Source organism: Oncorhynchus keta, chromosome 13 (assembly GCF_023373465.1).
Source record: "Oncorhynchus keta strain PuntledgeMale-10-30-2019 chromosome 13, Oket_V2, whole genome shotgun sequence".
Classification (NCBI taxonomy): Eukaryota; Metazoa; Chordata; class Actinopteri; order Salmoniformes; family Salmonidae; genus Oncorhynchus; species Oncorhynchus keta.
Genome location: NC_068433.1, coordinates 29182414 through 29198033, shown reverse-complemented (window position 1 = coordinate 29198033; position 15620 = coordinate 29182414). Strand labels below are relative to the sequence as shown.

Here is a 15620-nt window from a genome sequence, read left to right as displayed (position 1 = left end):
CGGATTAAGTGATATGACATGCTATTCTATAAAATAATTTATCCGTAATGAATATCACCTGATTGAGCTCATCGTGTAAATGTAATTAACTAGAGAGCTGGACACCACAAAATAATATTTATAGAGCTGTTATCTTCCGAATAAACTCTTAAAGACCGAGTAATATTTTACATCACTAGCAGTCAATATCAATCGCCATCTTAATTCAGTCTCATCTGAAAGTTGTAAATTATTTTATCTGCACAAACCCTGGCTAACAAGTTGAATCAGCAATACAAAATTGGGTTTAACTATTTATTTACTAAATACCTAACTGATCACACAGACTTACACATACACACAATTAATCATAACTTGATTACAAATTACGTCATAAAGGAAAACGTCCCTAGCGGGCGGAACAGATATGACAGCTTGTTACACAAAAGAAAAGGGTCTGGATTGAGTGAAGGAGCGGGAAGACTGAGGAACAAAAGGTGAAGCTGTGCTATCGTAAATACAGTATCATATGCATTCTAAATTACCGCCCATTTGGAAAAGGAAAATGCAATAAATATTTACTCTGAGCTGCGCTTCAGTAGGTTGGTGGTAGATGGGAAGGTCGTGTTGCCAAACCGAGTCCTTTGTCCTTTAAAGAATGTCTCTTGTGGTCAATTGTATACGTTGTAGTAACGTCGTTGTGTGGTAGACGGGGTACTCTGTCTGTTCCTTCCTAACCTGCATTTGCAGCAGGGGTTGCTAACTCAACGGCTAGGAGGTATCACTTCTGTAGTGAATACAACTTCAAAGTTCATACCATTCACAACCAAAGCTCACGCTGATGTTGGCTTCGTTCTGTAGTTATTATCTGAACCATTCTGACATAAGACCGTCGTCCTTCATCCCCGGAACAGGAAGTTATGTTGTCGTCAAGGCTTTATATAGGAAGGGAGAAAAGGGGTGTGTTTCATAGTTTACAACTTCTGTCTCTTCACATGGGCGGGCTACTGAGTGAGCAGCCCTATCTTATGAACCTACATCACACATTTTAGAAGCTAAAATCACATTTCATCCCATCACAAATAATTTAATATTCAAACATTTAAATTGAACAACAATTCCATGTGAATCCGATAACTCGGATACAGACTTTCCACTGTAGAGTTTATGTCATCTTATCATTGATGAGAATGTCTCAGATGACAACCGAACTGACATCATATTCATTAAGTACCACCGCATATGTTCAATTGTTCGGATTACCAGAATATAGTTAATTTCCCCCCACCTACTGATGTTCCCAGAATCTCTATGTTAACCAAGGGTTTTGCAAATGTAACCTCAGTAGAGTAGAGAGAGGAAAAAGGGGGAAAGAGGTATTTATGACTGTCATACACCTACCCCCCAGGTCAACGTCATGACAACTCTATAATAATAATCTATCATCACATCACTGTTAGTTACATTAGTGTGTTATTCCCCGTAGAAGGGACATAGACTTGCTCTCAGAAAACAGGTCAGTAGGGTCTCACTCAATACTGAGCGTCTTACCGCTGCCTGGTTCTTACTCAATACACTGAGGTGGATGGATGGATTGTGTAGGGTGTTGTTGTTTTCTCTGGAGCTACACTGTATGTTTGCATGGCTATGGTTGGTGTCAGAGATAGCTACCCAAACCCATTCAACACTCAGATTTTTCTTGAACGTCTTCCAGCTGGCAGTTTACTCGTAAGAGTATACAATTAAGTGTTGTTTCCTCAGGACCAGCTGGGACAGTGAGGAAGAGGAGGAGATAAGGAAGAGCAGAGGCTGCATGCTACAGTACCAACACACCGTGGTCAGGGTGCTCACACCCTTTGTGGCCGAGCCGTCGGACCCATCTCCAGACCCCATGGTAGGGGGATTGGGGGGGTCTCTGGAGACTTTCCTGGGGCCAGACTGGCAGGTGGATGTCACCAGGCTGGTGCGCTACTCTCTCAGGGTGGGAGACCAATCTATAGCCAGACTACATGCTGGGACAGTACTGCAGGGACGCGCTGCAGGGACCACCACTCTACAGGTAATGTGTGTATGTTTGTGTGTGTGCATGTGTGTGTTTGTTTGTGTGTGTGCATGTGTGTATTTGTTTGTGTGTATTCTAATGTGTGTGTATAATGTTGTAGGTGATGTCTCCTCTGTCTGACTCGATCCTGGCTGAGCGGATGGTCAGGGTTCTGGAAGACAAAGTGAGTGTGACAGAGCTGGGAGTGCAGCTGGTCTCTGGCCTTTCTCTGTCTCTCCAGCTCAGCCCAGGGAGCAATATGGCCATCATTGCCACGGCTACAATACAGGAAGTCATGCAGAGACCCAAAGAGGTAAATAGACAAATTATGTAATATCAAACCTGATTCAAAACTATTATACAAAATAAAGTACATCCGGAGAACAAGCCCCAACTTCACATTGTGCCATTCTGAAGCTGAGGGGGGAATGATTAGCAATCGTGGAAAACCTGTACCCTCAAAGCTCTTCACAGATATTTAGCAAGAAAATAATACATTTCACAGTGAATAACAGTAACCTGCTAGCCTAGCAGCATGTGGTTTGTCCCTGCGATTCCTGTGTGTGTGAGTAAATAGTGTCCACAGCTCAGGACTGTAGTACTGTGGCCACGCTGTGAGCCAGACAGAGTGCATGGACGCAGTTTAACAGCTCACACATTAGCCGTGGCAGCATGCCCATTCAAAAACACTTCCCAAACTGTGAGTGGGGATACCATTAGGCAGTAGTCCATACTCTATAACCAGCACTATGACAGCCATGTGCTGCCAGGGGCCTGGCCAATCGCTAATTTGACCCAGTCAATACTCAACCTATTAGAACGGGGTTAGTGCACATGCCCATTTGTTTCTATGATGGGTCATGTACAGTACAATTCCAAGCTATGCAAATGTATTTCACCTCAGAATATAGGCCATGCCTCTGGCTTCAATCGTTCATTATCAGCTAACAGCTCTATGGTTCTATTGGACTGACTGTGGTGGGAGTAATTCATTTACATTGCACCCTCTGGTAGCTAGTGCTAATGGTTTGTATTCTCCATCTATACTGATATTGATCCCCTGTGGTTAAATTGAGTTTCACACCATGATGTGATAGGACTGTGGTCTGTGATACAATAGCCCCCAAGCTAATTATAGTGAGATTAACAGAGGCAATTCATAGATACCGACAAAATTAGGGATTAGCTATCATGTCAACCCAATGGACAAAACGCTAATGCAGGAATTGAAATAACTGTGTAATTGTGAATCATTGGGTTGCATGAGAATCCTGTAGAAATATGCTAAATCCTATCAGCTCCTGCTTTACCACCTACTCTTATGCATTAACACATCTATTTATGAGAGGGAATATTTGGAAATTAATTGATGTTCTGTATGTCTGACCCTCTGCACATGGAGAGAATATTGATTTCCTGAATGTATTTTCACCTATTTTAGAGAATTCCAAGCCCTCTCCTTATCCTGTCTCTGTGTTATTTCCGTGTTTAGGAGGCAATGGTCAGCTGCTGGATCCAGTTCAGTGACGGCTCAGTGACCCCTCTGGACCTCTTTGACCGCAGCGTCTACTCCCTGACTGTGACCTCCGGGGACAAGAGTGTGGCAACCGTGCGCCGGACCCCCCAGTCAGCATTTGTGGTGGCGGAGGGTGAGGGTCAGGGGGTGCTGGTGAAAGCTGAGCTGAGGATCTGTGAGGAGTGCCAGAAGTCTAAGAGGAAGAGCAAGCTGGTGGTGGGCAATGGGCTTCTTAGGGTCACTTTCCAGAAAGGCAGCAGGATGGACGGAGGGGTCACTGGTCGTGGTGCTACTGGCTATGGCGGTGAAGGTTCAGAGTCAGAGGTAGAGCCTGAGCCAGTCGTGACATCACCACAGGAACTCACGCCAGTTGTGACCTCACCACGGGCTCTGATCGAGGGGGACGGAGACAGACGCTCGTTCAGGAGCACCGTGCCAGACAGCCAGGACAGCACTGTAACTGATGTCACCACGTCAACAGCCAGGGATCAGCAAGTTGCTGGAGGTGGCATTTCTACCATCAGAGAGGGCATCAGCAGCACCACCACCAACACTGACAGTAGTACCACCACCAGGGGAAAACCTGGCACGGACAAACCTCAGGTATCTGGCAGACCTGGCAGGGACAGAAGCCTGGGCAGAGGACAGGAGCTGAGGAGAGACTGGCGGAACGTGGTGGAAAACCCCAACCAGAAGAAAGAGATGCCCAAAGCAGAGGCACCACCCCAGAAAGAGCAGCCCAAGCCGCCCCAGATGGTGGAGAGTGACCTGGTGAAGACGTTCAAAGCCATGTCAGACCTGGAGATAGGCATCTTTGCGCTGGTGGGAGTCTCTGTCCTTGCTATCCTGGCCTTCTTTCTCAACTGCGCCTCCTATAATCTCTGCTTCCGGATCAACAAGACCCCCGCCCAGGGCAACCCAGACCCCAACGGCCCCAAGGAGCACAGGCACGACTGGGTGTGGCTGGGGACCAGCACAGGGCCAGCGCCGGACAACCCACCCCAGGTCTCCACCATCATACGGGAGAACCACGGCTCTATTGAGTCCCACTGCAGCCTGCAGAGACAATGCTCCACAGATAGCCACAGGGCTCTGGAGAGCAGCCTGAGTATGAGTGCTATCCCAGAGAGGACTGCCACCTTGGGTAGGAGGAGCAGCTCCCAGCAGGTTCCCACCCTGGACCCCATGGCTCAGGGTTCAGCCACCCTCCTAGCCAAGCCAACCCGCAGCGATCCACTCCACTCCCCCACCAGCAAGAGGAATCAGGTCCAGTTCACCACCTTCACCACACTGGACGTTAAGCACTTGGCTGCCCTGAAGAGGAACGGAGTGGACTTTAACTGGGCCAGTCAGGCTGGGGGAGCTGGGGAGCCCAAGGGGCCTCTACCTGACATGCTATGGCCTGTAGTCACACCCCTGGGCCAACCACAGTGATACTCCACATGGGTTCTGTGTGTGTGTGTGTGTGTGTGTGTGTGTGTGTGTGTGTGTGTGTGTGTGTGTGTGTGTGTGTGTGTGTGTGTGTGTGTGTGTGTGTGTGTGTGTGTGTGTGTGTGTGTGTGTGTGTGTGTGTGTGTGTGTGTGTGTGTGTGTGTGTGTGTGTGTCTGTGTTCTGACCCTGTTTAAGTGTTTAAATGTGTACAACTTAGTGAGGATACACTTTCTAGTACACATAGAGTATACACATATTAATAGGTGTAAGGTCTCTTCCTTTCCATTAAGTCACACACATGACCAAATTACCAAATTAATGACCAGACCTCATTAATACGGGATGGTGAAAAGTGTTGTATGCTTATAACTGTAAATAATGTACTGTATATTTCTACAGATAGTTGTTTACACATTTCTAACTGTTTAAATGCATTTAATTACTGTTTCATTTCATGTCACTTTTGAACATTTGTATGAGAAAATGCATCATGATGTATTTGTATGTGGTTATACACTTTCCAGGCTTTGTATATGTCCTAAACAGAATAGCTTAGAGTTTGTTCAATTTGTTAGAGAAAATGCAATATTTCTAAAATATATTGGTGCTCTGACAAATGGTGCACTGTGTGTGCAATACTATTGCCTTTTTTAAGGCTGAAAAGGGATGTTAAATATAGTGGAACTGAAAGCGTTTTAGCAAAATCAAATGTTAAAATCTGTTCATAAAAAGGAACAGGCCTTCCTGTGATATCGGGTGCTGTAGGTGGCCTGGAGGGCAGGTAGTTTGCCCCCAGTAATGGGTTGGTTGCCATACCAGCCCAACAATATGCTTTTAATTGTGCATCTGTAAAAATATGTGAGGGTTTTAGGTGACAAGACAAATTTCTTTAGCCTCCTGAGATTGAAGAGGCTCTGTTGCGCCTTCTTCACCACACTGTCTGTGTGGGTGGTCCATTTCAGTTTGTCAGTGATGTGTACACCAAGGAACTTGAAGCTTTCCACCTTCTCCACTGCGGCTCCGTCGATGTAGATGGGGGCTGCACTCTCTGCTTTTTCCCGAAGTCCACAATCATCTTCTTTGTTTCGTTGAAATTGAGTGAAAGGTTGTTTTCCTGGCATCACACTCCCAGATCCCTCACCTCCTCCCTGTAGTCTCGTTATCGTTGGTAATCAAGCCTACTACTGTTGTGTCATCTGCAAACTTAATGATTGTGTTGGAGGCGTGCTTGGCCACGCAGTCATGGGTGAACAGGAGGGAGTTGAGCACACACCCTCGTAGGGCCCCAGTATTGAGGATCAGCGGAGTGGACGTGTTGTTTCCTACCTTCACCACCTGGGGGCGGCCCATCAGGAAGTCCAGGACCCAGTTACACAGGGCAAAGTTCATACCCAGGGCCTGAAGCTTAATGATGAGCTTGGAGGGTACTATGGTGTTGAATGCTGAGCTATAGTCAATAAACAGCCTTCTTACATAGGTGTTCCTCTTGTCCAGATGGGATAGGGTAGTGTGCATAGTGATGGCGATTACATCGTCTATGGATCTATTGGGACAGTAAGTAAATTGAAGTGGGTCTAGGGTGGCAGGTAAGGTAGAGGTGATATGATCCTTTACTCATCTCTCAAAGCACTTCATGATGACAAAGGTGAGTGCTACGGGGCGATACAACCTCAGGAACAATTTTGGCCATCTTGAAGCATGTGGGGACAGCAGACTGGGATAGGGGGATATTGAATATGCCCGTAAACACACCAGCCAGCTGGTCTGCGCATGCTCTGGGGACGCGGCTAGGGATGCTGTCTGGGCCGGCAGCCCTGCGAGGGTTAACACGTTTAAATGTTTGACTCACGTCGACTATGGAGAAGGAGCAGTTAGCAGGCTGCATCGGGGGCACTGTGTTATTCTCAAAGCATGCAAAGAATGTGTTTAGCCTGTCTGGAAGCAAGACATCGGTATCGGTGACGTGGCTGGTTTTCCTTTTGTAGTCCGTGATTGTCTGTAGTCCCTGCCACATACGTCTCGTGTCTGAGCCGTTGAATTGAGACTCCACTTTCTCTCTATACTGATGTTTATATTGTTTGATTGCCTTGTGGAGTGAATAACTACACTGTTTATATTCTGCCATATTACCAGTCGCCTTGCCATGGTTAAATGCGATGGTTCGCACTTTCAGTTTTGCGCGAATGCTACCATCTATCCTTGGTTTCTGGTTAGGGTAGATTTTAATAGTCACCGTGGGTACTACATCTCCTATACACTTTCTTATGAACTCACACACCGTATCCGCGTATGCGTCTAGATTATTTTCAAAAAGCTACCTGGGAATATATCCCAGTCCATGTGATAAAAACAATCCTGAAGTGTGGATTGCGATTGGTCAGATCAGCGTTGAATAGTACAGGCACTTCCTGTTTGAGTTTCTGCCTATAGGACGGGAGGAGCCAGATTGAGTTGTAGACAGATTTGCCAAAAGGGATTTGCTTTGTTAAAACCCCCAGCTACAATACATTCACCCTCAGGATTTGTTGTTTCCAGTTTGCATAAAGTCCAGTGAAGTTCTTTGAGGGCCGTCGAGGTTTCGGCTTGACGTGGGATGTAAACAGCCGTGGCAATGACGGCGGAGAATTCTCTTGGGAGATAATATGGTCAACTTTTAATTGTGAGGTATTCTAGGTCGGGTGAACAAAATTACTTGAGTTACTGTATGTTCCTAGAATTACACCATGAGTCGTTAATCATGAAACACACCCCTCTGCCCTTCTGCTTCCCGGAGAGATATTTATTCCTGTCTGCACAATGTACTGAGAATCCTGCTGGCTTTACCGACTCTGACAGAGTATCCCAAGAGACCATGTTCCGTGAAACAAAGTATGTTACAGGCCCGACGTCTCTCTGGAAAGAAATCCTTTCTCGCAGCTCATCAACTTTGTTATCCAAAGACTGAACATTAGCGAGAAATATACTCGGAAGCACTGGTGTGCGTGCCTCCTAAGTTGAACCAGCAGGCCGCCTCGAGTGCCTCTCCTCCGCCGGCAAAGTTTTGGGTCGGCCCCTGGAATAAGTTAAATTGCTCTGGAGAGAGTGAACAAAGGATCTGCTCCAGGGAAGTTGTATTCCTGGTCATAATGCTGGTAGTTCTGGTGAGTTACCGCCGCCTTAATATCCAATAATTCTTCCTGGCTGTATGTAATGACACAAAACATTTCCTGTGCTAACAATGTAAAAAATAGTACATAAAAAATACAAAAAAATACTGCAAAGTTTTCCAAGAGCTAGTCTTGATGCTGCCATCTCCATCGGCACCATCTTGCCCTGATACACTAGCCTATTAGTCACATTATGACTGAATTGTGATCATTGCCCTTGTGTAACTAACTTCACATAGCCCCCCAGAAGAAAGGCACACGGACACCCACACTTCAGGTTGACTCGGTTTTTATCTGCAGTAAAAGATATCAAACAGTGATGAAAGGCATTGACAGGATGATCACAGCCACACGTTCACTGCTCTCAGAATATCTCTCTCAGACTCAATCTACAAAGTGATTGTATAGTATACATGCTTTGTGTTTAGAACATAACAAAAATACAGAAAAGCATACCTGCAGTAAAAGATATCAAACAGTGATGACAGGCATTGACAGGATGGTCACAGCCACACGTTCAATGGTTAGGTAGGACACAAGATATATTTTAGATACGAGCAACAGTAGTGATACATACCCTCAGTGTGAAGATATTAATCCATAAATACAGAGCACAAGTACAACCCTTTTATATAAACCTTTTAAGTTAGTAAGAAAATAAACATTCACTTCATATTTCAATAAATCACCTGCTAGCAAATCACCTGCTGGAAATAGCTAGCGTGACATTGTACAGTAGTGCAGTGACCAACAGTGCTAGTTAGCTCATCATTAACATGGCTAGCTAAGACAGCAAAAACTTGGTTAACTTGCTGAAATAGGTCTTCAATACATTAATGGCAAAATAAATACATACATAGCCACATTCACTATTGACTAGGATAAATGAACCAGTTTTCCAAGGACACTATTGTGTTATACAGTTTTAAACCGTTTTTTTATATATATAAAGTGGAAAGGGACAAGAACCTGCTCCCAGAACAATACAACAATTCAAAGAAAACAATACAAAAACGGTAAGTCCGAAGACCTCTCGTATTACCAACTTTACTACAATGGCAGCAAATGTTTTTATGAATTCAGTAACACAAAATGGAAGGAAACTTTATTTATATCACCCCTTTTCCCGACGTGAATGTTTTCACCCACTACTCTACCGCAAACTGCGGCGTTCTTTGATAACTACATTGAGGTTAATGGAAACTCTACATTTTCACTTTGTCACCCTCACCCCTGCAGAATTCCATCAACCCATACAGACCTTAAAGACACATAACTAGGGCGGTCACATTAAACCTGTTAAAGAAATACCTGAAGGGTTAACCTTAGCCATGGGCTATCCATAGGACTGTACAAAACATTGTACAAAGTAATAATGTGTCTTTTACACATTTCCTTCACCCTTTCTGTCCCGTAACCTAAACTGTCACTTGCACTCAACACTGAATACACATAGCCTACTTAATACTCTGATATCCATTACATTCAACAGGACATTTTGGAGTGTTGCTATGGGCTCTGACATGTCAGGTTATCTGACAAGCATTTTCATGGCTTCAACGTGTCTCTTTACTGATCTAACAACCCTTCCGTACCTTGTACGTGTCACGCTACCCTCCCCTAAATTATTCTTAGAGCTTTGTGAATTGACTGTATTGTGGGACTTGTCCTTAACAATGTATTTTAGGGGATATAGTCTGCTGCTTCGGGCCTGCTCACTTGGGCCAACTTCACTGACCCTGATACTATTCTGGGTGGCCGATTTGCTTGTTTGAATTTGATCACTTGGGGCAAAGTCACTGACCCTTATACTGCTTTTGGAGGACGTTTCTATTTCATCAGCCAAGGACTGCAAGCTATCATCCTCAGAGTGGCAGGGGTCTCCTTCTGGGTCTCTGTCATTATTGCTCTGAAATTCGGAATGCTCAATGTGACCAGAGTCACTAGTTCCAGATGCCTACTCGCTTTCAGAATCTCCCATTGATTCGGTTTCTCCCTTACACTCTTGTTCTATCAACGAGGACCCGGAGGCGTCCATAGCCTCATCGACTACTTTTGAACTTAGGCTGCGGAGGTTCCAGATTGCAGTTCTCTGGTCATCACTGCCCCCATCCACATCTGGTAGTGGGTTTGGTTTCATAGTTCTGGCATCTGCAAAACTCTCCTCTGAAAGGATGGAGGGAACGGTTGTATCCTCAGCCTCTCCAATCGGAAGAAAGTTCACAGGAAGTAAGAAGTTGCGGTTTACAACCTTGCTCTTGTCTGTGGAAGGGTTGACTACTCTGTAGATGTGCAGATCTGGGTTGCTCCAGCTGATGACATAGACGGTAGATTCCCACACATCTGCCAATTTCCGTTAGCCAACAAGAAGGAATGGGACAAAGAGAACTTTGTCACCTACCTCCAGGGCACATCCTTTCATCGTCTTGTCATGTTCTCTTGCCTGCTTTTTCTGTGCCTTTGATGTGTTCTTCTGTGCGATACGCATGGCCTCCTGAAGATCTCTTTGAAAGGAGTCTACAAATTCGCTGTAACTCAAAATGGTCTCATCTCTCAGAACACTTCCAAACATGGCATCGACCGGTAGCTGTGGGGTCCGCCCAAGCATTAAGTAAAAAGGGGCGAACCCTGTCGTTGTCACGGTTTTCTGCATGGGAAAGAGAGTCAGACCAAAATGCGGCGTGGCTATTGAGATTCATGTTTAATGAAACAAAGTAAACACGAATCAAATACCAAAACAATAAACGTAACACGAAAACTAAAACAGCCTAATACTGGTGCAAAGTAACACAGACAGGAACAATCACCCACAAACACACAGTGAAACCCAGGCTACCTAAGTATGATTCTCAATCAGAGACAACCAATGACACCTGCCTCTGATTGAGAACCATAGTAGGCCGAAACATAGAAATACCCCAAAACATAGAAAAACAAACATAGACTGCCCACCCAATTCACGCCCTGACCATACTAAATAATGACAAAACAAAGGAAATAAAGGTCAGAACGTGACAGTCGTCTCATGTACGATACAGTTATATGCTCTTTCATCCTTGGAGGCAAGGCCTGAATCATATTCCCCAAAGTATGATTAATAATAATATAATAATAATATCTTTCTGTTTGCCCATTGCACATTGGGTGATATGGAGTTGTATGAGATTTCTTCACTCCTCCCAGGTCCATTAGCTCTGATATCAGCTTGCTCTTTAAGTTGGCCCCTTGGTCACATAAAAGACGCTGAGGAAAACCGTAAATACAGAAAAAGTTTTGTTTTCTGATTTGTACAAGGGAAGGTGTGAGCTACTTTGGTAAAATGGTCTGTTACTACTTGTATGTCAATACTCTCTCCATCCTTTCCTTCAGACGCCCAGAAATTGATACAGACCAACTCTAGTGGCGCACTTATCTTAATCGATTGAAGATGAGCTCTTGCCTCAAGTCTTCTTGACTTGCTCACAACACAGCATCTACATCTCATGACATAGTCTTTCACCTGTTCATCCATACCTACTCAAAACAACCTCTGTCTGATGGGGTGTAAAGGTTCTTGCTTGACCTTGGTGTGCAGCATCATCTTGTGTTCCCTTCAACACATCCGCCTTCAGGGACAAAGGTACAATGAACTGATATCTCTTATTTACGGTTTTGTCCTTTGATTTCCTGTACAATATTCCATCCTTGTATTCCAACTTCTCCCAATGTTTCAGAAGTTTCTGCACGTCCACTGTTTCATGTTCTCTTTCACAATGTGATGGTCTCCGTTTCCTCTCCACATAATAGGTAGCACGAGCCAATGTCTAATCTGCTTGCTGCTTCTCTTTGAGATCTCCTAGTGAAAAAGCGGGGAGCACTGGGTAACCTCCCTACAGATGTTGGGATAGCTGCATCAGAAGGACAGTGCACATGGATATGATACCCTTTTGGTACAAGCAGTTGTCTAGAAGTGCCTTCACTTCATCACCAGATACCTCAGTAGCCTTTGTACCTTGATTGGACCCTGTCATGCCACTGTTTGACAGGGCTTGGCAATTCACAGACAGCCGGAGCGTCTCTTGTACGTTCTCTGCTGTGACGTGTTGCGTGGAAACATATGTTCTGTGGCCCAAGTATGTATTTCAGATCAAAGTCATATGGGGCTAGCTTTTCCACCCACCTCTGCTCACAGGCATCAAGGTTAGGCTTTGTCAGTATGTGAGTGTGTTATTATCTGACAGGACAGTAAACTTGGCACCTTTTAGCCAGTGACAAAGTTTTTCACATACGGCCCATTTCAATGCAAGAAACTCTAGACGATGGGCTGGATATCTTGCTTGGGATTTGTTGAGGTATTTACTAGCAAACGCAATGGGTCTACTTTTACTCTCGCCCTCTGGGATCTGGCTCAGAACAGCGCATAGGCCGTCAACTGGAGCATCAGTCGAAAGTATGAAGGGTTTACTAAAGGCTGGATGCGCTAAAACTATAGCATTTATCACAGCTGCTTAAAACCTGTTAGGGCTCATGCGAATTTACGCAGCTTTTTGTTAAAAATCGCACGACATTTCAGCACCCTGCTACTCATGCCAGGAATATAGTATATGCATATGATTAGTAAATATCCATGCGCCACTTCAACCAACTGTTAAACGTGAACCACATTAAATGGGTTAAATGGGCCGAGGTTGCAATACCTACAGCTTCCACACGATGTCAACAGTCTTGTCATTTGTCTCGGATTTGTTTCTTGGTCAAACCGACACAAGGCAGCGCATTTTTTTCCGGTCTCCGACCGGATGTTTTGGTTGAGGAATATTTGGACACGATATCAGGACGTGGAGCTATTGAATATACATCGCCCCGTGATCATTTTGATAGATTATTAACGTTTACTAATACCTAAAGTTGCATTACAAAAGTATTTCTAAGTGTTTTGTGAAAGTTTATCGTCAACTTTTTTTATTTTAAAAAATTACGTTGCGTTATCAAACTCAGTTTTTTCCTTGATTACACAGTCTTCATAGATCGATATCTAGGCTATATATAGACCGATTTAATAGAAAAAAAAGACCCAATAGTGATGTTTATGGGACATCTAGGAGTGCCAAGAAAGAAGCTCGTCAAAGGTAATGAATGTTTTATATTTTATTTCTGCGTTTTGGGTAGCGCCGGCTACTGCAAAATCTGTCGTGTTAGGTGACGTTGCAGTATTTTGGGGGTACATGCTATCAGATAATAGCTTCTCATGCTTTCGCCGAAAAGCATTTTACAAATCTGACTTGGTGGATAGATTCACAACGAGTGTAGCTTTAATTCACTACCTTGAATGTGTATTTTAATGAAAGTTTAATGAAAGTTTGAGTTTTATCAAAAACTATAGGTGGCGCTCTGAAATTCCGCTGAGTGATGTTCCTGCATGGGAACTGTATTCTGCGTCATCCTTAAGAAGTTTTAACTCATCAAAGGCATGTTGACACTCACTCGTCCAGTCTTCAGGTGTCAGCCTCCGGGATGGCCTACTCTGAGTCTTGCCATTTTTATCTTTTTGCTTGGTTTTCTGTCCCGCTGTTAACCTGTTACTCCTACCCCCTACTTTTTCGAACATTCTGTTAAAAATCGCACAACATTTCAGCGCCCTGCTGCTCATGCCAGGAATATAGTATATGCATATGATTAGTATGTGTGGATAGAAAACACTCAGACGTTTATGAAACTGGTTAAATCACGGCTGTGACTATAACAGAATGTGTGTTTCATCGAAAAGCGCAGGAAAATCTGATCACTGAAAATGGAAATTGATTGATAAAGGCGAAGCACATTAAATGGGGCTGAGTTTGCAATACCTACAGCTTCCACACGATGTCAACAGTCTTGTCATTTGCCTAGGCTTTGTTTCTTGGTCAAATGAAAGAGTCAAGGTATTTGTTCAGGTCTCCGACCGGATATTTTGGTTGAGATTTACCCGGACATTATTTCCAGACGTACCCCATATAGAATATACATTGCCTCGTGATCAATTTGATCGCTTATTAACGTGTACTAATACCTAAAGTTGCATTACAAAAGTATTACGAAGTGTTTTGTGAAAGTTCATCGTCAACTTTTTTTATTTCAAAAAATGATGTTACGTTATAAGACGCTATTCTTTTTTGTTTATCACACAGTCTTCATAGATCGATATCTAGGCTATATATGGACCGATTTAATCGGAAAAAAAGACCCAATAGTGATTATGGGACATCTAGGAGTGCCAACAAAGAAGATGGTCAAAGGAAATCAATGTTTTATATTTTATTTGTGCGGTTTGTGTAGCGACGACTATGCTAATTATTTTGTTTACGTCCCCTGCGGGTCTTTTGGGGTGTTACATGCTATCAGATAATAGCTTCTCATGCTTTCGCCGAAAAGCATTTTAAAAATCTGACTTGTTGCCTGGATTTACAACGAGTGTAGCTTTAATTCAATACCCTGCATGTGTATTTTAATGAACGTTTGAGTTTTAACTAGTACTATTAGCATTTAGCGTAGCGCATTTGCATTTCCAGATGTCTAGGTGGGACGCCTGCGTGTCAGGTAGGAGCAAGAGGTTAAACAGTACAGTGGCTTGGTGGGAGTAATAGTTCATCATTCCGAGAAATGACTGGACCCTCTTCAGTCCAAGTGTTTTCCCATCCATCTCCATGAGATCAGTGGGTGTCATCTCATTGATTGCTGTCACTTTTCCCTCGTCAGTCTGGAGCCCATTTTGACATATCACATGGCCCAAGAATTTCACAGAACACCCAAGGAAGTGGCACTTCTTTGGGGCAAGCTTCAAGTTGTTGTTTGAGAGTCTACTGAAAACCAACTCCAACTGTTCAAGTGCTTCTTGTTCACTTTTACCAAATACCAATAAGTCATCTCGATAGCACAAAATGGAGAGATAGTTCTGATCCCCAAAGATTGACATCATCATCCTGGAAAACATACCTGGACTGTTGCAGAGGTCCTGAGCCATTCTGTTATATTCGAAAAGGCCAACTGGGTGGTAACGGCTGTGTATTTACAATCTTCTTTGTGTATGGGTATATTGTAATATTCCAACGTCAGATCCATTGTGCTGAAAAGGCAGTTTCCGCCCAATGACGCCAGGGCATCGGCTTGATTTGGTAGGGGATATGCATCCGTCTCAGTTCTCGTGTTGAGCCATCGGAAATCTGTACAGATTCTGAGTTCACCATTTGGTTTTCAGACAAGAACAAGGGGGGATGTCCACTCACTATTTGATTTCCTGAGGATGTCACGTTCTTCCATTTCCTCCAAGGTTTGTTTCATATTTTGGAAGTCACATGGTGGCAGTCTGAAAGGCCTCTCATCTCTCAGTCTTATTATATGCACAAAGTATTTTGATTCACCACAGTCCAAGCTGTCATATTTCACAAGCAGGTCTGCCATCTTGTTTTTCCATTCATCTGATATGTCACAGGAGGCAATGTCAACATCAGTCAGACCCATCTCTTTCAACACATCAGCATATGAGTATTT

At 44.0% G+C, this 15620-nt stretch overlaps 1 protein-coding gene across 1 annotated transcript in view; it reads left to right on the top strand.

Moving 5' to 3' along the window:
* The window catches only part of LOC118388088 (transmembrane protein 132C-like), a 47930-nt gene extending 42383 nt beyond the window's left edge, over positions 1-5547 (top strand). Inside the window, exons 7-9 of the mRNA XM_035776944.2 lie at positions 1741-2038; positions 2142-2333; positions 3513-5547. Of these exons, the coding sequence (XP_035632837.1) occupies positions 1741-2038; positions 2142-2333; positions 3513-4970 (1948 nt within the window). The 3' untranslated portion in view covers positions 4971-5547. The remainder of the gene's footprint in view (positions 1-1740; positions 2039-2141; positions 2334-3512) is intronic.
* The last annotated feature ends 10073 nt before the right edge of the window (positions 5548-15620 follow it).